Source organism: Giraffa tippelskirchi, chromosome 4 (assembly GCF_054371585.1).
Source record: "Giraffa tippelskirchi isolate mGirTip1 chromosome 4, T2T-mGirTip1v1.2.pri, whole genome shotgun sequence".
Taxonomy (NCBI): Eukaryota; Metazoa; Chordata; class Mammalia; order Artiodactyla; family Giraffidae; genus Giraffa; species Giraffa tippelskirchi.
This window is the reverse complement of record NC_137278.1, coordinates 37,492,040-37,519,931: the sequence shown is the minus strand read 5'-3', so window position 1 is coordinate 37,519,931 and position 27,892 is coordinate 37,492,040. Positions and strand designations below refer to the sequence as shown.

At 36.9% G+C, this 27,892-nt stretch overlaps 1 protein-coding gene across 21 annotated transcripts; it reads right to left on the bottom strand.

Moving 5' to 3' along the window:
- Positions 1–63: 63 nt before the first annotated feature.
- Positions 64–27,523, bottom strand: NFU1 (NFU1 iron-sulfur cluster scaffold). 21 transcript variants are annotated; one of them, XM_081594557.1, is made up of 10 exons: positions 27,290–27,523; positions 25,328–25,428; positions 22,761–22,890; positions 22,453–22,534; positions 21,275–21,410; positions 15,334–15,400; positions 13,585–13,699; positions 11,121–11,181; positions 5,557–5,731; positions 64–221 (listed from the first exon to the last, which is right to left on the bottom strand). In XM_081594557.1, exons 5-10 carry the CDS (start codon positions 21,400–21,402, stop codon positions 177–179), a joined length of 591 nt encoding a protein of 196 aa, XP_081450683.1. In that variant the 5' UTR covers positions 21,403–21,410; positions 22,453–22,534; positions 22,761–22,890; positions 25,328–25,428; positions 27,290–27,523; the 3' UTR covers positions 64–176. The 21 variants fall into 21 exon arrangements, with proteins under 21 accessions (XP_081450683.1, XP_081450678.1, XP_081450684.1 ...); XM_081594552.1 differs by having other exon boundaries at positions 27,454–27,523; XM_081594558.1 differs by lacking the exon at positions 27,290–27,523 and adding an exon at positions 26,375–26,416.
- Positions 27,524–27,892: the final 369 nt, after the last annotated feature.

The following is a 27,892-nucleotide window of genomic DNA, read 5'->3' as shown; positions in this document are numbered from 1 at the left end:
TCAGGATGTTATAAATAACTCATATGAGGTAAAGCAAACATGCAATATTTATATATCATTCTCTGAAGAAAAGACATATTTTATTAATCTTCAAGTTGCTTAGCAGATTAATAATAAAAGCTTAGTACATATTATCAACAAGTCCAACTGCGGGCCCATAGAAAACTCAAATGAGTTTAAGGTGAGTTTGCTTCTTTTTCATCTGATTCATCATCCATAACCTAAAACAAACAAACAAAAAAGAGAATACAAGAATTAAGGAGTAGAAAGTGCTATTTTCCTGATTTTAATATTACTTGCTTACCTAAAATACTCTGCAACAATGCATACCAATCCAGTAAGAATAAATCTATCAACAGCCTCAAAGCACAAGGTTTGCATCAAAATCTGATATTCTGGCAACATAAAAGCAAACTGAATATTAAGTTCAGTTCAGTTCAGTCACTCCGTCGTGTCTGACTCTTTGCAACCCCATGAAACGCAGCACGCTAGGCCTCCCTGTCCATCACCAACTGCTGGAGTTTACCCAAACCATGTCCATTAGGTTGGTGATACCATCCAACCATCTTATCCTCTGTCATCCCCTTCTCCTCCTGCCCTCAATCTTTCCCAGCATCAGGGTCTTTTCAAATGAGTCAGCTATTCGCATGAGGTGGCCAAAGTATTGGAGTTTCAGCTTCAACATCAGTCCTTCCAATGAACACCCAGGACTAATCTCCTTTATGATGGACTGGTTGGATCTCCTTGCAGTCCAAGAGACTCTCAAGAGTCTTCTCCAACACCACAGTTCAAAAGCATCAATTCTTCGGTGCTCAGCTTTCTTCACAGTCCAACTCTCACATCCATACATGACCACTGGAAAAACCATAGCCTTGACTAGATGGACCTTTGTCGGCAAAGTAATGTCTCTGCTTTTTAATACGGTGTCTAGGTTGGTCATAACTTTCCTTCCAAGGAGTAAGCGTCTTTTAATTTCATGGCTGCAATCACCATCTGCAGTGATTTTGGAGCCCAAAAAATAAAGTCTGACACTGTTTCCACTGTTTCCCCATCTATTTCCCATGAAGTGATGGGACCGGATGTCATGATCTTAGTTTGAGCTTTAAGCCAATTTTTTCACTCTCTTCTTTCACTTTCATCAAGAGGCTCCTTAGTTCTTCACTTTCTGCCATAAGGGTGGTATTATCTGCATATCTGAGGTTACTGATATTTCTCCCGGCAATCTTGATTCCAGCTTGTGCTTCTTCCAGCCCAGCAGTTCTCATGATGTACTCTGCATGTAAGTTAAATAAGCAGGGTGCCAAGATACAGCCTTGACGTACTCCTTTTCCTATTTGGAACCAGTCTGTTGTTCCATGTCCAGTTCTAACTGTTGCTTCCTGACCTGCATACAGGTTTCTCAAGAGGCAGGTCCAGGTGGTCTGGTATTCCCATCTCTTTCAGAATCTTCCAGTTCATTGTGATCTACACAGTCAAAGGCTTTGGCATAGTCAATAAAGCAGAAGTAGATGTTTTTCTGGAACTCTCTTGCTTTTTCGATGACCCAGCAGATGTTGGCAATTTGATCTCTGGTTCCTCTGCCTTTTCTAAATCCAGCATGAGCATCTGGAAGTTCACGGTTCACGTATTGCTGAAGCCTGGCTTGGAGAATTTTGAGCATTACTTTACTAGTGTGTGAGATGAGTGCAATTGTGTGGTAGTTTGAGCATTCTTTGGCATTGCCTTTCTTTGGGACTGGAATGAAAACTGACCTTTTCCAGTCCTATGGCCACTGCTGAGTTTTCCAAATTTGCTGGCATATTGAGCGCAGCACTTTCACAGCATCGTCTTTTAGGATTTGAAATCGCTCAACTGGAATTCCATCACCTCCACTAGCTTTGTTCGTAGTGATGCTTTCTAAGGCCCACTTGACTTCACATTCCAGGATGTCTGGCTCTAGGTGAGTGTGAGTGATCACACCATCGTGATTATCTGGGTCGTGAAGATCTTTTTTGTACAGTTCTTCTATGTATTCTTGCCACCTCTTCTTAGTATCTTCTGCTTCTGTTAGGTCCATACCATTTCTGTCCTTTATCGAGCCCATCTTTGCATGAAATGTTCCCTTGGCGTCTCTAATTTTCTTGAAGAGATCTCTAGTCTTTCCCATTCTACTGTTTTCCTCTATTTCTTTGCACTGATCGCTGAGGAAGGCTTTCTTACCTCTCCTTGCTATTCTTTGGAACTCTGCATTCAAATGGGTATATCTTTCCTTTTAGCCTTTGCTTTTCGCTTCTCTTCTCTTCCCAGCTATGTGTAAGGCCTCCTCAGACAGCCATTTTGCTTTTTTGCATTTCTTTTTCTTGGGGATGGTCTTGATTCCTGTCTCCTGTACAATGTCACAAACCTCCATCTATAGTTCATCAGGCACTCTGTCTATCAGATCTAGTCCCTTAAATCTATTTCTCACTTCCACTGTATAGTCATAAGGGATTTGATTTAGGTCATACCTGAATGGTCTAGTGGTTTTCTCCACTTTCTTCAATTTAAGTCTGAATTTGGCAATAAGGAGTTCATGATCTGAGCCACAGTCAGCTCCCGGTCTTGTTTTTGCTGGCTGTATAGAGCTTCTCCATCTTTGGCTGCAAAGAATATAATCAATCTGATTTCGGTGTTGACCATTTGGTGATGTCCATGTGTAGAGTCTTCTCTTGTGTTGTTGGAAGAGGGCATCTGCTATGCCCAGTGCATTCTCTTGGCAAAACTCTATTAGCCTTTGCCCTGCTTCATTCTGTACTCCAAGGCCAAATTTACCTATTACTCCAGGTATCTCTTGACTTCCTACTTTTGCATTCCAGTCCCCTATAATGAAAAGGACATCTTTTTGGGTGTTAGTTCTAAAAGGTCTTATAGGTCTTCATAAAACCGTTCAACTTCAGCTTCTTCAGCATTACTGGTCGGGGCATTGACTTGGATTACTGTGATATTGAATGGTTTGCCTTGGAAATGAACAGAAATCATTCTGTCATTTTTGAGATTGCATCCAAGTACTGCATTTTGGACTCTTTTGTTGACTATGATGGCTACTCCATTTCTTCTAAGGGATTCTTGCCCACAGTAGTAGATATAATGGTCATCTGAGTTAAATTCACCCATTCCAGTCCATCTTAGTTCACTGATTCATAAAATGTTGATGTTCACTCTTGTCATCTCCTGTCTGACCACTTCCAATTTGCCTTGATTCATGGACCTAACATTCCAGGTTCCTATGCAATATTGCTCTTTATAGCATCGGACCTTGCTTCTATCACCAGTCCCATCCACAACTGGGTGTTTTTTTTGCTTTAACTCCATCCCTTCATTCTTTCTGGAGTTATTTCTCCACTGATCTCCAGTAGCATATTGGGCAGCAAGTTAGTTAAAACATTGGTCTCTGTTCCTTGTTCCAAAGAAGGTTTCCAAAAGCAGAGTCTCAGGTGGACAAAGAGGACTAGCATGATGAACTGGTATTTCCTAGCTCTGTGACTAATATATAGAATTGACTTTTTTTGCTTTTATTTCAAAAGCATCTTATCTCCTTAAGCATAGTCCTAGGGAAATATACCAAATTGTTATTGCAAAAATATGTATTAGAAAAATGAATCCCTAAAAAAGGTAAAGAAACTATACCTTTATAGTTGCTAGAAAATATACTAGCAACGAATTATGTTGGTCTTACTCAGATAAAAGTTCATTTTAAACCTTAGAAAAATATGAAGATTTTCATTTCAAGTAAGTTACGGAAAAATACCAATGAATACTTGAAGGAAAAAATGAAAGGATTAGTATCTTTTCATAAGTTAATATATTACTCAGGTAATAATAACCAACTCCTCTGGAAAAGAAAAGGGTTATATAAACTTAAGACTATTTTTTATCTTAACCACACCTACTATAATTAAAACTCAGGTTTATAATCCTACTGCCAATTCATCACCCAACCCTGGACAAGTGAATAAAAACCTTCCTTTGTCAATCTAGCAAAGTGTTAACTATTTTTTTAAAAGGCATACAGAGGATAATGGGGTCAAAATTAATTTTTTAAAAATCTAGATGAATCTGGTTCTGATATGAGACAATCAATTCCCTCATAGTTTCTTTTGGGCTGAGTAAGAAATGGATATTTACTTTCAAGGAACTGATACATTTATATCCAATCTCAGCAACATCCAATCAAAAAAATTCTGTCAATCAACTTCTATTTTAGGCAAAATATTCCTAAATTTGGAATAATGTTTCTAAATATTTAATGAAAACTATGTAAACAACATGTACAACACACAAGGCTAAGTGTTACAGAAGAACACAGAGACCTAGGTACGATTATAAATCTCTCAAGGAACTTATCCATTACCAGAATGCTGAAACAGACACACAGAAGCTTTGCAAAAAAGAAGAGCTTAACTCCAACTGAAGAACTAATAAGAACTTCAAAGAAGAGATGGCATGTATTGTACCACAGGGACAGGTTTAAGTACTGCCCAGAAAAGAGTGAGTCTCATGGGAGCTGAGAGATGATGCCCTCTACTTAAAGGCACAAAATTACCTGAAGCGTTTTTTCAAATTTTTAATTTCCATATACTCTTTCCTTCCTTGATAGTCGCTCTCCATAAGGCCTTGCCTCTTGGTTGAGAATTACTGCAGTGAAGGTCACTACTGCTGAAAAAAATACTGGTACTATATTCCTTAGATATCTTTGGGCAGGAAAAAAATGTCGACATCAGGCTATAAATAAAGTTCTAAAACTCTATCTATAACTGTACTTTGTACAACAAAGTATGATTCTTTGAAGAGCTTCTTGCCTGCATGTTTAAGAACAAGAAGTATTTAAATGTGAAGTAGTGGAGGGGCTCCCCTCGTGGTACAGTGGATGAGAATCCACCTGCCAATGCAGGGGACACGGGTTCAATCCCTGGTCCGGGAGGATCCCACATGCTGTAAAGCAACTAAATCTGTGCGCCACAACTACTGGGCCTGTGCTCTGGAACCTACGAGCCCCTACTACTGCAGCTTGCATGCCCAAGAGCCCATGCTTTGCGACAAGAGAAGCCACCGCAGTGAGAAGCCTGTGCACCAAAATGAAGAGCAGCTCTTGCTCATTTCAACTAGAGAAAGCCCGCACACAGCAACAAAGACTCAGTGTGACCAAATATCAATTAATTAAAAAAAATATGAAGTAGTAGAGCTCTTCCACTAAAGACTTGTAAATGTCATCTATAAAATTCCATGATGTTTCCCTTTCATAATTTTTCTACAGCCAGAACAGCAATATGCCCTCTGTTTCCCAAGTACAAAATGGAAGTGACTTATTTAATATTAACAAACTGTGTTATTAGAAAATAAATGAGGTAATATTTAGAAAACTGCTGGGCACATAGCAGGGAATTATTAACACTAAAGATAATTCTCAAAGAAGGAGCCTGATAATAATGGTAACACAATGATATAGCAGTTGAAGAAAATGTCAGGTCATGAATTTCTTTTCTTTCCAAAAAATTCATTTTAATATTAAATCTAAACTGTCATACAATATTGGCATACCTGTTCTACGCCTTCTACTTCTGGAATATAAAACTGCAGCATGTTCTGAATTCCATTTTTCAGAGTAATGATTGAACTGGGGCAGCTGGTACAAGAACCTTGGAGTTTCAGCTGTACAATGCCATCTTCAAAGCCTTTATAGATTACATCTCCTCCATCTTCCTGCACAGTTGGCCTGTAGACACAGAATATTTGTGATATATTTAAAATAATAGAAGTTTCTATTGAAAAAACTTAATACAACATAGAGCTTAGATTTTATATTAATAAATACACAAATTTAGAGTCACTTTTATAAACAAGAATAACAACAGTTAGTAGCTAGCCTCATTTGTAACTTTCAGATAAAATGCCAATTCATTCATACAGAAACTTTATCTGCTTATTGCATCTTAATCTTGTTTATCATTTCAGATTTCAAATTTCCTAATAATTATACTGATTACCTAAGATATACTCATTCACTTCTTTTAAGTAAATGGAGGGAGACTGACATGTGCTGGCTTTTTTTTTCCAGTTAAAACTTTTCACTGAAATATAAATAATTCAAAAAAATGCATAAAGCACGTATATCAATTCAGTAAATTTTAACAAACTGAACATATATTTGTTCTAGACCAAGAAACAGAACACTGGAACCCCAGAAGTCCCCCCATCCTTCCTTTTTTACCCCTCCTCCGAACCAAAGGTAGCCATTATCCCAACTGCTATCACCCCTGACAAATTCTGCCTGCTTTGTAACTTTATAGTTTATAAACATAAATTCTATTTAGAAAACACAAAGTATTAACTTTTCTAATCTGGCTTCTTTTTCTCTTTGCAAGATTCACCTACATTGTGGCATAGAGTAATAGTTCATTCAATCTCACTGCTGCAGAGTATTCCATTAAGTGAATATGCCAGGATTTATCGATTCTTTTTTTAATATCTATTTTTTACTTATTTATCTCTTTGGCTGCTCTGGATCTTAGCTATAGCATGTGGGATCTAGTTCCCTGACCAAGGATTGAACCTGGGTCCCCTGCATTGGGAGTATGGAGTCTTAGCCACTGGACCACAAGGGAAGGACTCATTCTATTGTTGATGGACATCTGGGTTAATACCAGCTTTTGGCTTTTACAAATGGCACAGCTATGGAGATTCTTGCAAATTTCCTATAGCATACTAATAAACTACAACTGGCAATGTACCCAAGAGTGAAACTGCTCATCAAGAATATGTATATGTCCAGATTTAGTAGGTACTGTCATATGGTTTCCCAAAGTTATTCAAACTTATATTCCCACCAGCAGTACACAAGAGTTCCTGTTGCCCCACAAACTTGCCAGAAATTGGTGTTGTCAGTTTTAATACTTTTAATCATTCCAGTGGATCTGCAGTGATATTTCATTACAGTTTTAACCTGAATATCCATAATGAGGTTGAGTACTTTTTCATGTTTACTGTCATTTGGTTATTGTCTTTTATGAATTGCTACTCCAGTGCTTTTGTGAAGAGACTGCTCCAGTCTCTATTTGATTGTCTTTTTCTTAACATTATATAAGAGATTTTAAATATATTCTGACATACATATTATAAATATCTTCTATTCTGTGCTTTGCTTCTTCATGGTAAATGATATCTTTTGATGAAGAAGTCTTATTTTTATTATAGTCTACTTTATGCCTTTCTCTTTAAGTTTTCTTATGTCTTGTAAAAAAAATTTTGCCTATCCAAAAGTCATGCAGATATTGTATTTTAAATTTCCTTTGTGATTTCTTTGTTGACCATTGGTGTTTTTGAAGAGCACTGTTTAGTTTCCAAATATATATAGATTGTGTAGATACCTTTTGGTAATTGACATCTAGCTTAATCTAACTGTAGAAAATAATATTTTCAATGATTTCAATCCATAAAATTTGTTCAAGGTTGCTTTATGATTCAGAATATAGTCCCACTTAGTAAATCTTCCATGTATACTTGAAAAAAAATAAGTACTTTGTTCTTGCTGGGTGTAATGTTTCATGTGTGTCAATTTAGTCGGGTTTGTTAATTATGTGTATAAAACTCTCATATCTTGACTCATCATTGTATGTGTTTGCTCTACTTGTTACTGAGAGAGATGTGTTGGTCTTCCACTGTAATTGTGGATTATCTATTTCTCATTTTAGTTCTGTCAAATATTCTTCATCTATTCTGAAGCTCAGATATGCAGATGACACCACCCTTATGGCAGAAAGTGAAGAAGAACTAAAGAACCTCTTGATGAAAGTGAAAGAGGAGAGTGAAAAAGTTGGCTTAAAGCTCAACGTTCAGAAAACTAAGATCATGGCATCTGGTCCCATCACTTCATGGGAAATAGATGGGGAAACAGTGGAAACAGTGTCAGACTTTATTTTTTTGGGCTCCAGAATCACTGCTGATGGTGACTGCAGCCATGAAATTAAAAGACGCTTACTCCTTGGAAGGAAGGTTATGGCCAACCTAGATAGCATATTTAAAAGCAGAGACATTACTTTGCCAACAAAGGTCCGTCTAGGTAAGGCTATGGTTTTTCCAGTGGTCATGTATGGATGTGAGAGTTGGACGGTGAAGAAAGCTGAGTGCCGAAGAATTGATGCTTTTGAATTGTGGTGTTGGAGAAGACTCTTGAGAGTCCCTTGGACTGCAAAGAGATCCAATCAATCCATCCTAAAAGAAATCAATCCTGGGTGTTCATTGGAAGGACTGATGTTGAAAGTGAAACTCCAATACTTTGGCCACCTCATGAGAAGAGTTGACTCACTGGAAAAGACTCTAATGCTGGGTAGGATTGGGGGCAGGAGGAGAAGGGGACGACAGAGGATGAGATGGTTGGATGGCATCACCAAGTCGATGGACATGGGTTTGGGTAGACTCCAGGAGTTTGTGATGGACAGAGAGGCCTGGCGTGCTGCGATTCATGGGGTCGCAAAGAGTCGGACACGACTGAGTGACTGAACTGAACTGATTCTGAAGCTGTTATTAGATGCATATGTTTAAAACTAGTGTATATTCCTCACAGAAATTATGCTTTTATTATTATGAAAGATTTCTCTTTATTGCTAGTACTGTCTTTAGCTATAAAGTATATTTTGTCTGATATCTGTACAACTATACCAGCTTTCTCTTATCCATTCCTTGCATGCTATGTATTTCTCCGTCTTTCTACTTTCAACCTTTCTTTGTTCTTATAGTTAAGCTATGTATCTTATAGGCAGTATATAGCTTTTTTCAATAGGCAATCTGACAATTTTATTTCTTGTTAATTAACCTATGTACATTAAAATATAATTACTAATATATTGGGTTTATAGGACCATCTTATTATTTATCACTTTGCATTATTTTGGATTAAACAAGTATTACCTTATTATTATTCTACTTTACCCCTCTATTGAATTTTGATTATATGGTCTTTTACTGAGAAGGCACTGGCAACCCACTCCAGTACTCTTGCCTGGAAAATCCCATGGATGGAGGAGCCTGGTAGGCTGCAGTCCATGGGGTCGCTAGGAGTCGGACACGACTGAGTGACTTTACTTTAACTTTTCACTTTCATGCATTGGAGAAGGAAATGGCAACCCACTCCAGTATTCTTGCCTGGAGAATCCCAGGGACAGGGGAGCCTGGTGGGCTTCCATCTATGGGGTCGCACAGAGTCGGACACGACTGAAGCGACTTAGCAGCAGTAGCAGTAGCAGTAGCAGGTCTTTTACTATTGATTGTTTATGAGATGCCTACTTGATTTCTTAGACTCTAATATAGATTAGTGCAGACTTCCTAGGTGGCTCAGTGGTAAAAAATTCGCCTGCCAACACAGAAGATGCAAGTTTGATCCTGGGTTGGGATGATCCACTAGAGAAGGAAATGGCAACCCAATTCAGTATTCTTTGCCAGGAAAATCCCATGGACAGAGGAGCCTGGCAGGCTACAGTCCATAGAGTCTCAAAGAGTCGGACATGACTAAGCACACACAGGACAGCAAAATAAATTAGTACTTTTATTAATTCCCAGATAATGCCAAGAATGAAGAACACTTACTCTTATACTCATCACCTTATACATTTTTGTCACATATTTAAATTCTACATATATTAAAAAGCCTACAGGATATTGTGAGACTTTTTTTGGTCACATATTCTATGTCTATCATTTTTTGGGGGCTGTATTTTCCATTCTCTTTTCTGTGCTTTAGCTGGATATTTTCTACTGCCCTATTAATACATTCTAGTACATTAATCTTCTCTCCAACAGTATCCAATGTGACATTCAACGAACCTAATGAGTTCTTAAGTTTAGCTATTGTATATTTTAGTTTCAGAATTACTTTTTCTTATAGATTCCAGTCTTCTGATGAAATTCATCTGAATTTCCATTTTCTCTAACGTTTTATTCACAACTGTTTTAAAGATCATGTTTGATAACTCTCACATCTAGGTTATCAATGGATTTGTTTTATTTTCTGTTGGTTCAGTTTCCAAATTCTATGCCTAGTAATTTTGGGGGCAATAAATGATGGACAACGTATATGAAGAACTAAAGTGACTTGGGATTATATTATACTAGAAAGGGTTCATCCTATCTTGTGGCAGCAGCTTAACCCTCTGTGGAATTAAGTTCATTCAATATTGGCCTATAGTTCCATAAGGTTTGGTCTACCTCTGGCTTGTCTCTTTCAAGGGTATAGTCCTCTAGAGAACCCAACTAAGAGCCTGGATGTTCTTTGAGGCCCCACTCTCCTTGACAGATCCTAAACTCCAACTTTTATCACCCCCGGCACCATAAAACTGCCAAATTCTGCTCAGGTTTTCAACTGTCTTTTGTTTCACTTCTTAGTCTCTTCCCTTCCACAGCTAAAAACAAGTGCCTTGTGGGGAGAAGCTCTGAGTGCTAAGGCTTACATTTTTCTTTCCTCTGGGGTCTTGCTCCTTAAAGTCAAAGCTTCATTCTTCCAAATTGCAACAAATTTGCTGAAAGTTAACACAGTTTCTCTGTTTCTCAGTGGCTGCTCTTGGCCCACCTTCTCATATTCTAACCTCACACCAAGAATGAGTAAATACCCCAACAGAAGCTTCAGTGTGCTTCCCCTCTCTACAGAATCTTATTTGCTCTGGCAGCTATATCATACTGCCCAACAAAAAATTTTTTGTGTATTTTACCTAGATTTTTTTGGAACTCTCAGCAGGACCATTGGTTTACTATAGGCAAAAGTGGGGCAGCAGCCTGAAAAGAGGTACTCCTCTCCTCACAGTTCTCCTAAACACTGTTAAGTCATTTTCTTCTAAGAAATTTGGTATTATAATATCAAACCCAAATAGTGACCATGAAAGATAGATTACATAAATTACTGACTATATTTAGATAGAGTGTTATAAATTTTGGAGGGACCTTTCCTGGTGGCTCAGATGGTAAAGAAACTGTAGACTTTAAAATTCAATTTCTATGGTTACCTATTTTGTTTACATTAACTTATACTTGTTTTGGAACTCTACTACAACCTCAGAGACAACCAAAAATTTATTGCTACACTGTAGTATGATCTCCGGTATAAAGACAACACATACCGTATTCTAGTATCTAACAATTCCTTAATCATTGCCACAACTTCATCATCATCTTCAGATCCTAGAAACAATTACAAATAAAACATATCAACAAAAGAAATTTTATATCCATGCAAGTACAAATATTAAAATAAAGTGATTTTAACTTAATGTCTCATTAAAAAAATAAAAGCATAGAACATGTAACTTGGTATAGTGAAATAAGTGATATGGGGGAAATGGAAGCATCATTCATTTGATTCTCCAAAGAAAACCTAAGGCGCACTGATCAACATTTGGTGATAACTATGAATATACTGAAATAACGTGATCTACTAATGATGTTAGGGTTTTAATTTTTTGGCCAATATATTTGTAAACTTTCATCCTTCTCAAGGATTGAAAAGGAGCAAAGAAAAGACATTGTCTGGATCTTGATGAAAACTTTGAGACAAAAAGGCACTTTTTAAGTTTTTTTTAACTACTTTATAAGTTAAATTTTTAATTCTTCAATTTAGTGGTTTTCATGATGACAATCATACTAAGTACAGATATAAGCCTTATGGAAATTCTAAAATGTTCTACAAATCTGAACAAAAATCTGGTTTTTTCATTTTGTTTCTTTTTTTTTTTTAATTTATTTAATATTTTGTGTTTAGCTACACTGGGTCTTCATTGCAGCACGTGGGCTTTCTCTGGTTGCAGGGAGCAAGCGCTACTATCCAGTCGTGCTGCATGAGTTTCTCACTGCAGTGGCTTCTCTTGCTTTGGAGCATGGCCTTTAGCATGCATGGGCTCAGTAGCTGCAGTGCAGGGGCTTAGCTGCTCCGAGACATGTGGAATCTTCCCAGTCCAGTGATCAAACCCACATCCCCTGCATTGGCAGGCTGATTCTTAACCACTGGACCACCAGGAAAGTCCATTTTTGTTTTCCTTTTTACTTTGTAAGGTTATAGACATATCTTCACATATGTCTATTTTTAGGTTTTACATTTATTTGGAAAAAAAATCTCTTTATCACTGGGAAAACTAAAAATGCAGCTAATTCAAATTACATTGTGACAAACACTGGGATTCTGGCAACACTATAAATACCAACATATTAATATTAAATTATATCAACTTTGATTTTTTTAATAAAATAAACAGAATATAATTAAAATTCTCTTACATCAGCAAACCTAAGTTTCTTTTGCCATCATCACTTCTATAGGCAACCACTATCATTAGTTTAGTATATATCCTCCTTCAGTACATGTTTGCATTTACATGTCTATATTTACACTCACTGTTGTATATCTTGCTTTTTTCTATTTAATACAGACCTAAAAGGTTTTTCCATATCAGCATATAAAGATATGGCTCAATTTTCAAAATAAGTGCATAGTAATTTTTGTATGAATTTGTCTTCATCTGGCTAGTTTTTAAATCATTTGTTTCCAGTTTGCTGCTATTTCTAATAATCCTGCTACTTATACATTCGTGCAAAGTATTCATCAGTGTACTTTTGCAAGTATGAGGTAAATTTCTAGTTCTGGGTCAACAGCCTTGTGTATTTTTACATTTTGGCAGAGGTAGTCAAAGGCTCTCAAAATGATATATCAGTTTCACATATATATCTATCAAGAACACACGTATTATTTAAAATTTGCATAAATTGTATATTTGTAAGAATATGTAAATAAACTCTTCAGTCTCCTTTTACCACTTAATATTTTTTATATCTTTTCACATCGGTATCTCCTAATCAAGCTCACTCCTTTTAACTGCTAACATATTTTTTAAATATTTCAATGAACATGTTGAAATATGTTTGAAATATGTTGAAATATACTTCCACATGTTTGTTGTCTTGTGTACATTTATCAGACTCATTTAGAGTATATATCTAGAAGTTAAACTGTATCATTTAAAGGCGATTATACAAATGTTTGTGTGTGTGTGTGTGTAGACATATGTGCACACATGCATGCTTAGTCACTCAGTCGTGTCTGACTCTTTGCGGCTCCATGGACTGCAACCTGCCAGGCTCCTCTGTCCATGGGATTCTCCAGGCAAGAAAACTGGGGTAGTTATATCTTTAATAGTTTAGAAATGATTCTAAAGTAATTAAGGCAGAAAGTTAACTTCTGTTAAATCTGAGAGAAGGGCAAACTGGTGAGCATTATATTATTTTGAAAACCATATAAATATTATGTTATATTATACTATACTATAATATTATAATATAACAAATAATTATAGTTTGAAATTTTTATAGTTGAAATTTTTAGTTTTTTATAATATATTCCATGTAAACACACGTTTTATAAAATGATGGGTAAAACTAGTATACATGAGGTTTTATCCCCTCTGGAATTGGTTCCAGAGCTAAATATAGTATAATGACAAAAATCTGTTTCCCATGCTTTCAGAAATCAAGACAAATGTGAAGAAACTAGAACAATTTTTTTAAAAAGCTAAATATTAATTACCAACACATTACCTGCTTCTCCTGAAGGTGTTTCCTCAGTAACTAAAGGTAAGCCAGATGCAAAGAAATCCATAATTGTAGCATAGATATCTGGTTTCAGTAAATTCCAGTCTAATTCTTCATTCTCCTGTAAATATTTGAAGGAAAATATTACATTTTCATCCAAGAGCAAAGACAAATACAAAACAATACTTTGAATCTTTTAGGACTCTTTCCCTATTTATATTCTATAACATGCAACAGCACTCATTTCTGGAAAATATGTCAGTTACTTGAGGAGCTGGCTTATAATGACTTTTAAAAGATACAATCTTAGAACATATCCCATTCAATCATTTATCAAACCTGTATTAAGTGTGGTGTGTGTACATGCCCTGTACAGGGGATATCAAAATGATTAAATGATACTTTTTCATTAGGTAAAAAGAGTTGGATTCTATGTTTAGAGTGGATAATAAACAGACTTCCCATTCTTTTAATAAAATAGGATATAACTGCTTGATGAACTATACAGGATAGCCTATAACTATTAAAAAAAATTCAACGTATGTATATTACTTAAGAGCATTGAAGACGTAACTGTTGAACCCAAACTATAACATGTCTCATCTATGGCTACTGTGCTAGAGGACTTTGGACTGTCAACAAGACTGGTATCCTTAAGAAACAATCCATAGCTTTCCTTGGTGCGCAGTGGATAGAAATCTGCCTGCCAGTGCAGGGGACATTGGTTCGACCCTGGTCCAGGAAGATTCCATATGTCTTGCAGCAACTAAACCCACGGGCCACAAACTACTGAGCCTGTGCTCTAGAGTCCATGAGCTGTAACTACTGAACTCATGTACTGCAACTACTGAAGCCCACACACCGCAAGGAAGAGCGGCCGCTGCTTGCTGCAACCAGAGAAAGCCCACACAAACCAACGAAGACCCAGTACAGTAAAAAATAAAAATAAGTAAATCAGTAAGAGTAATTCTTCCAAACTGCTTAAGAGGAGTTCATTGAATACTTTCGATTTTGATGCAAAACTGGACAGGAGATTAAGTTCAGCGCATATATATCAACTATAGAGTTAAAAGAACATGCAGTTTAAATTTAAATAATTCATTTCTCATTAATCTAGTACACTTAAAAATGAAAGTCTTTTATAACAAATATGATCTCAGATGTTGGATGGGTATAGCATATTTAGCTTGATTTTTTGACATTAAGAGATTATTCAAGTGTTGCAGAAGTATACAACCCACTGCTCTCATCTGTGAAGCTCTAAAGTGTCACTGTGGGATGGCAGGCTGACATAAAAATGTGCCAGGTGCCATTTTATAAATGCTCACTGTGAAAGAAGACAAATATTCAATCATTCCATTGGTCATACATATATGTATATATTTGATATAAATTAATACATATATATTTGATCATTTATTTGCTTCTCTTTGTACTCTATCAATGTAAGCTAAGAATTAGTAAAAACAATACTTAGAAGACTAAATTTTACTCCTGCCAAGGTTGAGTCTTGGACACTGCATTTAACTCTCTGAAGCTTATGTTTTTCTTTCTTGAAATACAAGGGATCTAGAAGTTAATTCCAACTTGAGAATTCTATTAAATAATTATCTTGAGAAATATGAGAAGTAAACTTGAGATTTTTAATAACAGTATGTGTAAAACACATTAAGAATGGATATTCTGGAGAGCAGCACTGGACTCAGAAAAAAACAAAAGTACATCACATCTTGTTTTATATAATTTTATGCTTACCTTTGTGACAGTAATGAAATCTGGTCCAAAAAAGACACTTTTTACCCCCTCAATCCTAAATAACTGCCTGTGAAAAAATAAAAATTGAGAGATAATAACTTAGTTGTGTCTGATACTTTTGCAACCCCGTGGACTCTAGCCCACCAGGTTCCTCTGTCCATGGGATTTCCCAGGCAAGAATACTGGAGTGGCTTGTCATTTCCTTCTCCAGGGGATCTTCCCAACCCAAAAATTTAACCCTCTCCTGCATTGCAGGTGGATTCTTTACCTCTGAGCCACTGGGGAAGCCCTGGGGAATAACAAAATAGATTGGGAATAACCATACAGTATATCAGATCTTCCCCAATGTCTCAGTGGTAAAGAATCCACTTGCAATGCAAGAGACGCAGGTGATGTGGGAAAATCCCCTGGAGGAGAAAATGGCACTCCAATTGCTTGCTAAGTCACCTCAGTGTGTCCGACTCTGTGCGACCCCATAGATGGCAGCCCAGCAGGCTCCGCCGTCCCTGGGATTCTCCAGGCAAGAACACTGGAGTGGGTTGCCATTTCCTTCTCCAAAGCATGAAAGTGAAAAGTGAAAGTGAAGTCGCTCAGTCATGTCCGACTCTTCGCGACCCCATGGACTGCAGCCTACCAGGCTCCTCCATCCATGGGATTTTCCAGGCAAGAGTACTGGAGTGGGGTTCCATTGCCTTCTCCAATGGCACTCCAATATTCTTGCCTGGGAAATCTCATGGACAGTCTGGCCCAGGGTTACAGTTCAAAGGGCTGCAAAGAGTGGACAGGACTGAGTAACTGAGCACACACATACTTTGTATCAACAGTATTACTTGGCAGTAAGGAGAAATGAACTACAGATCCATACAAGAACAAGGATGACTCTCAAAATCATCATACTAAATGAAAGAAGCCAAACACAAAAGACTATATGGTTCCATTTATATGAAACTCTAGAAAAAGCAAAACAGTAGTAGATGGTTAGATAGCATTACTGATTCAATGGACATGAACATGGGCAAACTCCAGGAGATAAGTGAGGGATAGGGAGCCTGGTGTGCTGCAGTCCATGAGGTTGCAAAGAGTTGGACAGAAGTTAGCAATTGAACAACAACAGGGTAAGAAGATCAACAGTTACCAGGGTGGGAGATGTATTAACTCTCCTTTTGGGGTGATCATTTCACAATGTGAATGTGTATCAAATCATCACACTGTATACCTTAAACTTATACAATGTTTATGACAATTACCTCTCACAGAAGCTAGAAAAAACACTGCTATTGGATTAATTGATCACTTTTGGTTTTATCTTTTTTTAATTGGATAATTGTTTTACAAAGTTGTGGTTTCTGCTGTCTGACAGTATGAATCAGCTGTGAGTATACATATATCCCCTCCCTCCTAGAAGACATTTTTTAATAAAATTTTAAAAATTAAGTCATTGCCATAAACAAAAAGTTACCAGGGAGGTGAAGCAAGAAGAGACTGAAAACAAAGGGAAGCAAGAAGAGACTGAAAACAAAGGGAAATGAGGGATCTTTTGCTGTGATAAAAATGTTTTATATTTGTATTTTTTTGGTGGATACACAATTGTATATACTTACCAAAACTCAATGAATTGTACACTTGAAATTGGTGAATTTTATTGTATGTAAATTATACTTCAGTAAAGCTAATTTCTGAGAGAAAGAGGGGGAGATTGTAATTTGAAAAACCCTTCAAAGAATTTTGAAATACAGCCTCCCTCCCCAATCACTGATACATGTACCTCACCTAGCAGACACTAGAGCAGTACCCTTTTCCCCTAACTTTAGGAATAAAAGCTGACATACACCAAGGAAGGTCACAGTTCTCCTTTTCTTTGTCTACCATTGCAAGAATGTTATCAAAATTACTGCTTTGAAATTGTTTAGGAATTTTTCTGAAACAATGTCAGCTGGGTCCTTTACACAACCACTTAACGTTAAATCTGCAAGTCATCACAAAGTTTTCGGTTGCAGCTTATGATCCAATAAATCAAAACACAGACCTCTAAGTAGGACCCTTGATTAGCACTATAAGCAAAGCTTTTTTTTCCCCCAAATGAAAGCACGCTGCAAAAGAATACACCTGATCTATGTCAGGGGATGCAATGGTCAAGAATCAGTTTGCCAATACAGGAGACGCAAGGGGTGGGGGTTCAGTTCCTGGGTTGGGAAGATCCCCTATAGTAGGAAATGGCAACTCGCTCCAGTATTGTTCCCTAGAGAATCCCATGGACAGACGAGCCTGGCAGGCTATATAGTCCACAGGGCTGCAAAGAGTCAGGCACGACTGAGCAACTGAGCACACACGGGCCATATCATGGAGACTACTTGGAGGAAAGAGTTCAGAAGTTCTGTCCCTAAAAGAAAGAAAAAGCTGAAACAGCAGTTTCAAGCATTATTGTACATGCTTTGTCATTTAGGTTATTTTCCTTGGGACAATTTCAACTCATCAATGTCCAAAACAAAATATGATACCTAGAACTGAACATACTCCCCCAAAGGTAGTCTAACTTGTTCTGAATACAAAAACTATTACCTCTCTTATGCTGGACACTAGGACTCTGTTCAAGTTTGACTGACTTTGTTAAGCATATTTCTAACATAATTGAGAGGTCAGATTCTTCTATCCCATAACTGTGCTAGGCATTTAAAAAATTTAAGCACACAGTTTAATATTAATTCTTGTTAGATTTTATCTTATTTGCTTTCACCTATCATTCCAGCCTAATAAAACTTTTTAAAATGTCTCTGAATTTTGTCATCCAACAGATAAGCAAATCCTATCATCTGAAAAACTGATAATTATATATTATTAATGTTGCTGGTTTTAAAAATGTCCTGAATAAACATGCCAACTACAGATTCAGAGCCCTTTCACATGTCCTTAGAGGCAGGTCTACCCTCTGCTTGTATTTCTTCATCTTCTCTATGGGGACAGGAAAAAACAAGTCAAATGCCTCCCTGAAGTCAGACATATTACTGTTTACTCATTCATTCAACTAATATTTGAATACAGAGTAACAGACACCGTTCTAAGCATTAGGGACACAATGACCAGTAGGACAGACTGGTTTCCATCCTCATGTTTAAAGCAAAAAATATTCTCTGCTAAACAAAAATAAGATTGACTGAAGATAACAAATTCTGTAAACCCAAGAAATGGGTGACTTCCAAAAGATTAATTTGAAAAGGGTTTTGGCCAATTGAACATCTGATAGAAATCATCTCCAACCAATCTATAACTGAATCAATTTTGGCTTTTTTATTTTTACATTTTTAAAAATACTAAATGTGTGAGCTCATATTTGATGTACACATTTCAAACTATTGGGCTTTCCTAATAGCTCAGCTGGTAAAGAATCACCTGCAATGCAGGAGACCCTGATTCGATTCCTGGGGCGGGAAGATTCCTTGGAGAAGGGAACGGCTACCCACTCCAGTATTCTGGCCTGGAGAATTCTCTGTTATCAGTTTGATATACATTCTTCCATACCTTTTTTGTCAGTGCATTTTTGTGTTTTGTTTTCATACACATAATAACACATAATGTATTCACTGTTTTGCAACTTGCTTTCTTCACTAATAGTATGTCTTAGATGTCACTCTATAACAGTAAATATGGTTCCTCCTCATCCTTTTCAATATCTGTGGGCTATGAATGGACAAAGTTTATCTAACTATCCATACTGATGAATATTTAGATTGTTTCTAACTTACTACCATTATCAACAAGGCTACAATGAACACCACTGCACACACCTTATGTATATACATGGTAATTCTTTCAGGTAGTGTTTTTCAAACCCACCAGTAAGTTGTAAAATCAATTATGTAGTAACCAGGATTTTATTCAATAAAACAAAACAGGAAAGAATAATATAAAAAGCACAAGAAAGGAAATATAACCAAGTTTCATATCTTATAAAGGCAAAAATGGCCCCATCAAACACTTGTTTCATATATATATACACACACATATGTATGTGATTCATATATATACACACATATGTATACACAGATATATCTTTGTATCTATATGCATATGTGTGTACGTGTATAGTGCATCATAATATAAAATATTTCTTACTGTAGCTTGTATTAAAAAGCACAAAAAACAAATGCTCTAAGATATCTTCCAAGAAGTAGCACGTTTAGGTCAAAGGAAATTTGCACACTGATTAACTAGAAACTTTAAAAACCATTCTTGAGATAAGCATATTTCTGCCTCCCCTAAATGAGACACATAAAATGGTTGTGTGTATACAGAAGTAGTTATCCAAGTTTTATTTTCTCAATATCCCTGGCAATCAGTATCAGACTTAGGTTACCAAAAATTTCAATTGATGTGACTGACTTTAACATTTTTTATTATAAATGATTTCTCTAGCTATCAGTTTAAAAGGGGTTTTATAATTTTATCCTTTGTGGCTTATCATCTGACATACATTAAATACGTCTTTATCTAGTGAATTTAAAAATTGTCACCACTGAATGTAAATCGGTACAGCCAGTACGGAAAACAGTAAGGCAGTTCCTTAAAGAACTAAAAATAGAGCTGCCATATGATTCAACAATCCCACTCCTGGGTATATATCCAGAAAAAACGAAAACTCTAATTCCCAAAGATACATGCACCCCAGGATTCATAGCAGCACTATTTACAATAGTCAAGACATGGAAACAACCCACGTGGCCATCAACAGATAACTGGCTTAAGAAGAGGTGGTACAATGAACTATTATATTACTCAGTGATAAAAAAGAGCAAAATAATGCCATTTACAGCAATACGGACGGACCTAGAGAGTATTATACTTAGTGAAGTAAGTCAGAGAAAGACAAATACTATATGATATCACTTAAATATGGAACCTCAAAAATAATACAAATGAATCTACACACAAAACAGAAGCAGATTCAAAGACATAGAAAACAAACTTATGGTTATCAAAGGGGAAAGGAAGGGAGCGACAAATTAGAAGGATGGGATTAACAATAAAGACTGCTGCTGCTGCTGCTAAATCGCTTCAGTCGTGTCCGACTCTGCGACCCCATAGACGGCAGCCCACCAGGCTCCGCCGTCCCTGGGATTCTCCAGGCAAGAATACTGGAGTGGGTTGCCGTTTCCTTCTCCAGTGCATGAAAGGGAAAAGTGAAAGTGAAGTCGCTCAGTCGTCCAACTCTTAGCGACCCCATGGACTGTAGCCCACCAGGCTCCTCCGTCCATGGGATTTTCCAGGCAAGAGTACTGGAGTGGGGTGCCATTGCCTTCTCCGCAATAAAGACTACTACACATAAAATAGATAAGCAACAAGTATATACTATGTAGCACAGGGAATTACATTCAGTATCTTTGAATAACCTATAATAGAATATAATCTGAAAAGAGAAATGAAAAAAATCACTTTGCTATCCACCTGAAACTAACACAATATTGTAAATCAACTATACTTCAATAAAAATGAATAAAAACTGTCACCACTCAATAGTTTACTAAAAATTCATGCTACAACTAACAATTATCATCATTTATAATTCTGGGAGGAATATTTTAGAAACTACTCCATTTTGAAGCATCTAGAAATTCAGCTATCCTTGACAATAAAATGAGCACATTTTTATGTTTTTTAAAAACAGCATTTTAAAGATTTAGAATGGATATCATTTTGATAGATTTTTTTAAAGTAAAAATACAAATTCTATTTAGTCATGCTACAGATCTCTTAAGTACATCACTTTTCAAGAGAAGGGTTTCTTAATATCAAATCTTGTTTTCCTTTATTGTTTACCTGAAAAGAAAATTATCTTTATACTGAAGAGATGCAATGCACACAGAAGTGCAATAGCTAAGGCTACTTTAACCCCTGAAGTCAGTTATTTCTGTTTCTCGGTAAAAGTAAATAAAAAATAGTACTATACCTGGCCAGAGGGGAGCGAAATGCTGTAGCTGGTGTGGGAAAATCCATGGTCCTTGTCTCAAGAACTGGTTTTCCTGGAATAAACTTTAAACTGTTGGGATTGGGGGTATCTTGTGTTTGAATAAACATGTATCTCACTAAAAGAGAAAAAAGAAAAAGGAATGTTATTCTAGAAAAAAGTATTAGTTAACAAGCTTATGGACTATGAAGTGTTCCTTTTCAGAGAACCAAAAGATATAAGAAAAATTAGAAAACAAAAAAATAAAGCTTTCTTGCCCAAGCTAACAAAAGAATTGTTAAAGATAAGAAACAAATTTATCAAAAGATTTAGGATAACTACATTGAATTTTATATTAATATTGATTATTTAGATAGTTTTGTTACTCAACAGACTCTAGCAAAATCGTATACCTAAGTAGGAAGGCATATCATAATTCAGGAGTCTTTGATGTATTCTCTTTGGTGACTCAATACCAAATTGGCTATAATTACAAATCATCATCACTTCCCAAATTGCTAACATTTTTACAAAACAAATAAATTTATAATAATATTTATTTTATGCTTACTCATTACATGTCAGAGACAGGGTTGAGTGCTTTAAATATATTTAAGCCTTTAACAATCCTATGAAGAAGCAATTACTGTTCCTGCTTTACAAAAGAAGAAATTGAAACTTAGAGATTACTTGTTAAGTTACTGAAAGTTATATAACTTGTCCAAAGGTATAGTGACATTATAAATCATCATATAAGTGAGACTCCACGTGAATTACTATTCGGGATATTTTAAAATTATCTTCAGAAATTCTTCTTTGTTTCTTCTCAGGCCATGATTAGATTGAGAATAACAGAATCCTGAATTTCCTACCTTGCTATTATGGTAACAGCTTGAGGGACAAAAAGATGACACTGAGGTCTTAATAGTTTAAAACTATTAAACAGGTTCTGGTTATTTATGATGAAAATAAACTTTCTTACTTAAAAAAAAAAAACCCACCCAATTCTCATCTTAGAGCAGTACGTGGAAATAGGTTAATCTATGGAGTAATTATCATGTGTTGCATACGGTGCTAAGCACTTTATGTGAATTGTATCATTTAATCCTTACATCTTGCCAAGGAAGCACTGTTTTTATCCTAATTTATAAATGACTAAACTAAACCTCAAAGTCACTCACCTAGTTAAGTGACAGAGCCTGGATTCAAGCCTGGCCAGTTCTGTAGCACTTGTTTAACCACTGTGCATAGTGCCCCTTCATACTCATTGGTGCCAAGCATAAAAGAAAAACATATTTAAGATCAGTCTTTCTATCCTGTCATAATCCTCACATCACATATCTTAAGAAAGAGTAAAATATCACAAAGTAACAGTTTTATCTTAAATTAGAAAATGATTAAATTTGGCAAAACATACGGTTGGTAAAAATACTTCTCTTAACTATTACAAAAGAACATTCTAATTTGACAGCTGAGATTGTTTCTGTACCTCTCCAGACAATTCCAGCTAACTGATGATGAGTCATTTCCTTGGTAAAGTAGAATAAAACTCCCATACATTTTGCTTAAGTTACTGTCTTGTAAAGACATTGGTTGGTGACTTGGTGACCAGGCAAATCCTATAAAGGAGAAAAACTTAAAATGATAACCTCAACATTGAAGTACCGGGTTGGCCTGAAAGTTCCTTTAGTTTTAAGATAAAACATTTTAAAGCTGTAACAGTTTTTGCCTGATCATCAAAGAAACATGCTGTCTTGTGTTATCCTGATGGAAGATTATGCATTTTCTGTTGACTAATTCCAGACACTTTTCCTTGACTGCTGCTTTCAGTTGGTCCAATTAGGAGAAGTACTTGTTGGAATTGTTTGGTTTTCCAGAAGGAGCTCATAATAGATGACTCCCTTCCAATCCCACCTTTGGATAAAGACTGGCCTTTGGTGTGTTGGTGGTGGTTTATTTAGCTTACCCCACAATCTCTTCTGTTCCACATTATTGAACGGTACCCACTTTTCACTGCCTGTCCAATTTGTTTTAAAAATGGAACATTTGCATTATGTTTAAGTAGAGAATTGTATGCCAAAATACAGTCAAGAAGGGTTTTTTTGCTTAACTTATGTAGAACCCAAATATCAAAGTGAGTAACATAACCAACCCGGTGCAAATGATTTTCAGTTCTTGATTTGGATATATTGAGTGTGTCGGCTATCTCCAACATGGTATAACACTGACTGTTCTCAATTAATGTCTCTATTAGATTGCTACCAACTTCAACTGGTCTATCTGATCATGGAGCATCATCCAGTGAGAAATCTCCAGCGTGAAACTTCACAAACCACTTGGACATATTTGATCATACTACCTTCTCCATATACTACGTAAATCTTTTTTCACATTTCAGCTGCATTTTAACTTTTCTTGAAATAATAAAGTGTAATAGGATGAAAATGTTGCTTTTTTCCTCCATTTTCAATATTACAGTAACTATAAAAAGTTCTTCAAATTCAATAAGCTTTTTTAAAAATGCATGCTGATATGGCAGCTGTAGAACACAATCTAACAAAATTGTTTTGAATGAAGTTAAAGACAACTAAGCACTGTTACAGCCATCTTATGGAAAAAAACCAAACAAATATTTTGGCCAACCTAATACTTGATTTAAAATATTTATACTTCCAAGCAATAAATTCCTCTGACAAGGGAACAATTTTTCAGATGGAACATTATAGAAACAGCTGCTGCCACTTTCTGTAAATACACAGAAAATAAGGTTCTTTTAACCCTGTTTCTGACCAATCATTCCTGGGGCCTTTCTTAATAATTTATTGGTAGCCAAAATCTCTGCACATATTAGGCACTCGGCCAATATTCAAAGAATTAAATCTGGCTTTATTCTGCTTACTCCATTCGTGTGTAAAACTATACATGTAGAAAGAAAAAACTTTAGAAATACCTGAAGAACTATAAATGTAAAAAATATTTTAAGAGAGCAAATGTAAATATGTCTGAAGTAGACAATATGACCTTATATGATATTACTACATAAATTTTAACAATGAACAAAGGTACTTCAAAAAGAGCAATCTGACTAGGCGTTAACAAAATCACTCCAGTTACAGTCTAAATTAGACTTAATTAGGTATTTCAAAAATGACTCTCAGCTCCATCATCCAGAAAGATCCCCTGAAAGTGTCATAAGGGTTACAACAAGAGAGAAAGACTGCTGTAAAATCTTTCCTATTATGCTTGGTATAATAGGTAACAGATAAAAAGGTAGACATAATCGCCCCCTACAATACACATTAATGGTTCCTGAAGTCAATATCAAAGACTAAAATAAGAGGTTTCCAATTTGAAAGCCTAGATGACTACATAATTCACTTCCACAAAATTTAAGTCTAATTAAAGTAGCTTAAGGTGAGTTACTATTTATGTCCAAATTGCTCTGTGATTCAAGGAAAGAGTCAGGGAAGGCAAGCCTATTTTTGCCCCAGGATACAAGGGAGGTAAGGTCTCTACCCTGATCCAACTCATCCCATAACACAGAGTCGGCCACCCTCCAGAGAATGCCCATAAGGAATTCAAGACAGCAATGGAAATGGAAATGGGCCAAGAGCTGAATCCAAACTCTTACAGCTCCATAAGCACCTTTAGGTAGGCATTCACAGAAAGACAGACACAAACATCCTTGCCCCAAGGTTCCCTAACCATATGACAGTGGTCACACTGCAAAAATGTTCAAATCCTATCTTCATACCCATTTGTAACTTCTTTTTATATCTCCATTTCAGAAATTACTTATTGAGCAACTCTTACGTTCCAGAACATGTGTTACACAACATGCTAAGATTTCACAGATTTACTGGACACCATACTCAGGATTCTTGAAATTTAATGCAAAATGATATGTGTAAGCAAATAATTAAAGTGTGATTTATGATAGAGAAAAATGTTATATTCTTTTCATAAGCATCTGAATAGAAAATTTACAAATTCTCATTGTTTACGACCTACAAAATTTCATTCCAGCAGTTTGCTCTAAAAGAGATGAAATTTTACCTGTGTTACATAAGGTTGCAGGGAGTAGGAAAAGTGGTCTTTGGACAAACTGATGCAGAAGCTGTTTCTTAATCGTATATGGATTCGTCACATGACATAATCTATATTTAAAAACAAAAATGACATTTTAGGAGATAAGCTCAAGTTTTTACTTCTCACATATAAAAAAACCATAATGAAAATAATAACCAAGATGAATTTTCATTTTCTATCAACATTATTTCCACTCCCTTAGGCAAGCAATATCTACAAACAATTTAAAAACAAGAGCTCAAAGGGAAATGCACAGCCTTGAAAACTGAGCATATACAGAATACTGTAATATTTGGTGTAAAGAAACAGAAACGCATCTACATTAGTGATTTAAAATCTGGAGTTCCAGACTATTAGCTATGCATAAAGGAGGCGAAGCTACAAACTTGTTTCCTTTTCAGATACAAAAACGACTAGGTAATAGAGTCACGTGGTTCAAAATTCAAAGGGAGTAAAAGTAAATACAGTGAAAAGTCTCCCTCCTTTTCAGTCTCTACCACTGTGATTCCCTGGAAAGAGATAACCTCTGCTATTTGTTTTGAAACGCATTTCAAATGCCTCCAAAAGTCTAACAGAGAGTTTACTATTCTCCACCAAACTGCTAAAGAAGTCCACAGCCTATGTGCTTTTTGATTGGAAACATATTGACCCTGTTTTGTATTTCACCCTGAATATAATCAGAATGGAGTAACCAGAGTTACAAAATTTCCCAAGTGTTGACTGGCTATTCTTTTAATGGATTTGACAACTCAAAAACCAAAGGAGAAGGGAAACACAAACAGTACTGGAAAAGGAAACAAAAAGAGTTGTGAAAATTTTAGAAATCTGATGCAATTACTTTAAAATCCAGTTTACTTTAAATATTAATAGACCCACCCATTCCAATTTTTATTTCACTGAGGAATTTTAAGCATATTTATGATCATTTTTTGTTTTTTACATTTCTGATTCTTTTCCCCTGCAAAAAGGAGGAGATGTCTTCATTTGTCCCTAGCCACTAGCCTGATGACTTACCTCAGTTCCTCATTTCTAAGATGAAGTTAATATTCACAGCTACTGCATAAAGATTAAGGCAAAGATGAGTCCAGATAATCGATGCAAAGTGATTAAAACAGTGCTAGGCCATGTAGTACAATTGTTTATTAAATGGAATTCAGGTTTGGGGTGAAGACATTTTTATTTATAGCACACGCCCTAAATCTTGGATACCTTGGACTATGGAAGGACATCGAGGATGGAAAAGACAGAAAGGACAAATAATCTGATAAGAAATGAGTTTAGAGTAATAAAATAGTAAAGGTGAGTTAAATTATTCCAAGAATAAGAGGGGGAGACAAGAGGCGACTAACAAAAAATCCTTCTGCAAAGCTAATTTTTCAGGAAATGCTTCAACTTTAAGAGCATCATTAGCACCGAAATCCCTAACACTGAGGAGGTCAACCTTTGTTAGGCCCTTTGCTCCTTTTGTTCCATTCAAGAAATCAGGGTACAACAGCTACTTAAGCCCTCGGTGCCTTTCGCCTAATCAATGTTGACAGATGTCAAAGTGCAAAGAGAAAGAGAAAAACAAGGAAACCAAGAGGGTTTGGTCGGTAGGAGTGGGCGGGGGAAATCTAGGGTTCTGGATGCACATGAGTTCCATCACTTAGATGCTGTGTGACCTCAGATCGGTCACGTTCCCTTTCTGGGCTTCACTGAGAAAATGATGACATTTTGTCTGACATTCTGATTTTGTGTTTAAAAGGCAGAGGAAATGCACGTGGTAGAGGAGCTGGAGGGGCCGCTATTTAAAAAGAGCTCCTCGGTGGGGGGGTCCCTACAGTCGGTCTCTGCGAGTCTCCCCACCGCAGGGATTCAGGCACCGGGTCTCGGAGCCTGGGACCAGGAATGGCACGGTCCGCCAGAACCTGGGTCGCAGAGCTGCCTCACCGAGAGCTGCCCACCTCTGGATTCAAGTCTAATTCGGCGATGGGAGCGAACCAATGTCAGGGGCACTTCTCCCCACTCGGTTTAAGAGGGGGCGGACGGGACGACCACCGCTCAGATGGCTAAGCCCAGCGGCACCCCTATGCAGTTCCGGGATCACCACCTACCGCCTTCGCAGCCCCGCGGCAGCGGCAGCAGCTCCCCAGCCCAAGCGGGCCGCCGCCGCCATCTTAGTCCGAGTGCGCAGGCGTAAGACAGGCCGCTCGCCCACCCCCCGCCTCCCCCTGCCTTCGAAGACTTCCCGAAGCCCCGCGCAGGCGTGAGCGCAGGCGCAGGTCAGTTGAGATCCGGCAAGGCACCGGGAATAGCGCACCCTACTGGCCGCTCGCGGCGCTGCTACGGACTGGCCCGCCGGCTTGAGTCTGACTATTTGAAACCCTTCAGTTCAGTTCAGTTCAGTGCAGTTTACCGGCTCGATCATGTCCGACTCTGTGCGACCCCATGGACTGCAGCACACCAGGCTTCCCTGCCCATCACCAACTCCCGGAGCTTGCTCACACTCATGTCCATGGAGTCGGTGATGCCATCAGACCATCTCATCCTCTG

Bases quoted from the DNA above. Each gene is read 5' to 3' on its own strand.
- NFU1 (XM_081594540.1), bottom strand. From the start codon at position 27,515: ATGGCGGCGGCGGCCCGCTTGGGCTGGGGAGCTGCTGCCGCTGCCGCG. The intron at 21,411-25,327 runs GTAAAATTTCAT...TTTCTCTTTTAG, and splicing joins TGCAACCTTATGTAACACAG to TGAGATACATGTTTATTCAA. The intron at 5,732-11,120 runs GTATGTGTTGTC...CTGTGTCTACAG, and splicing joins TTGTTAGATACTAGAATACG to GCCAACTGTGCAGGAAGATG.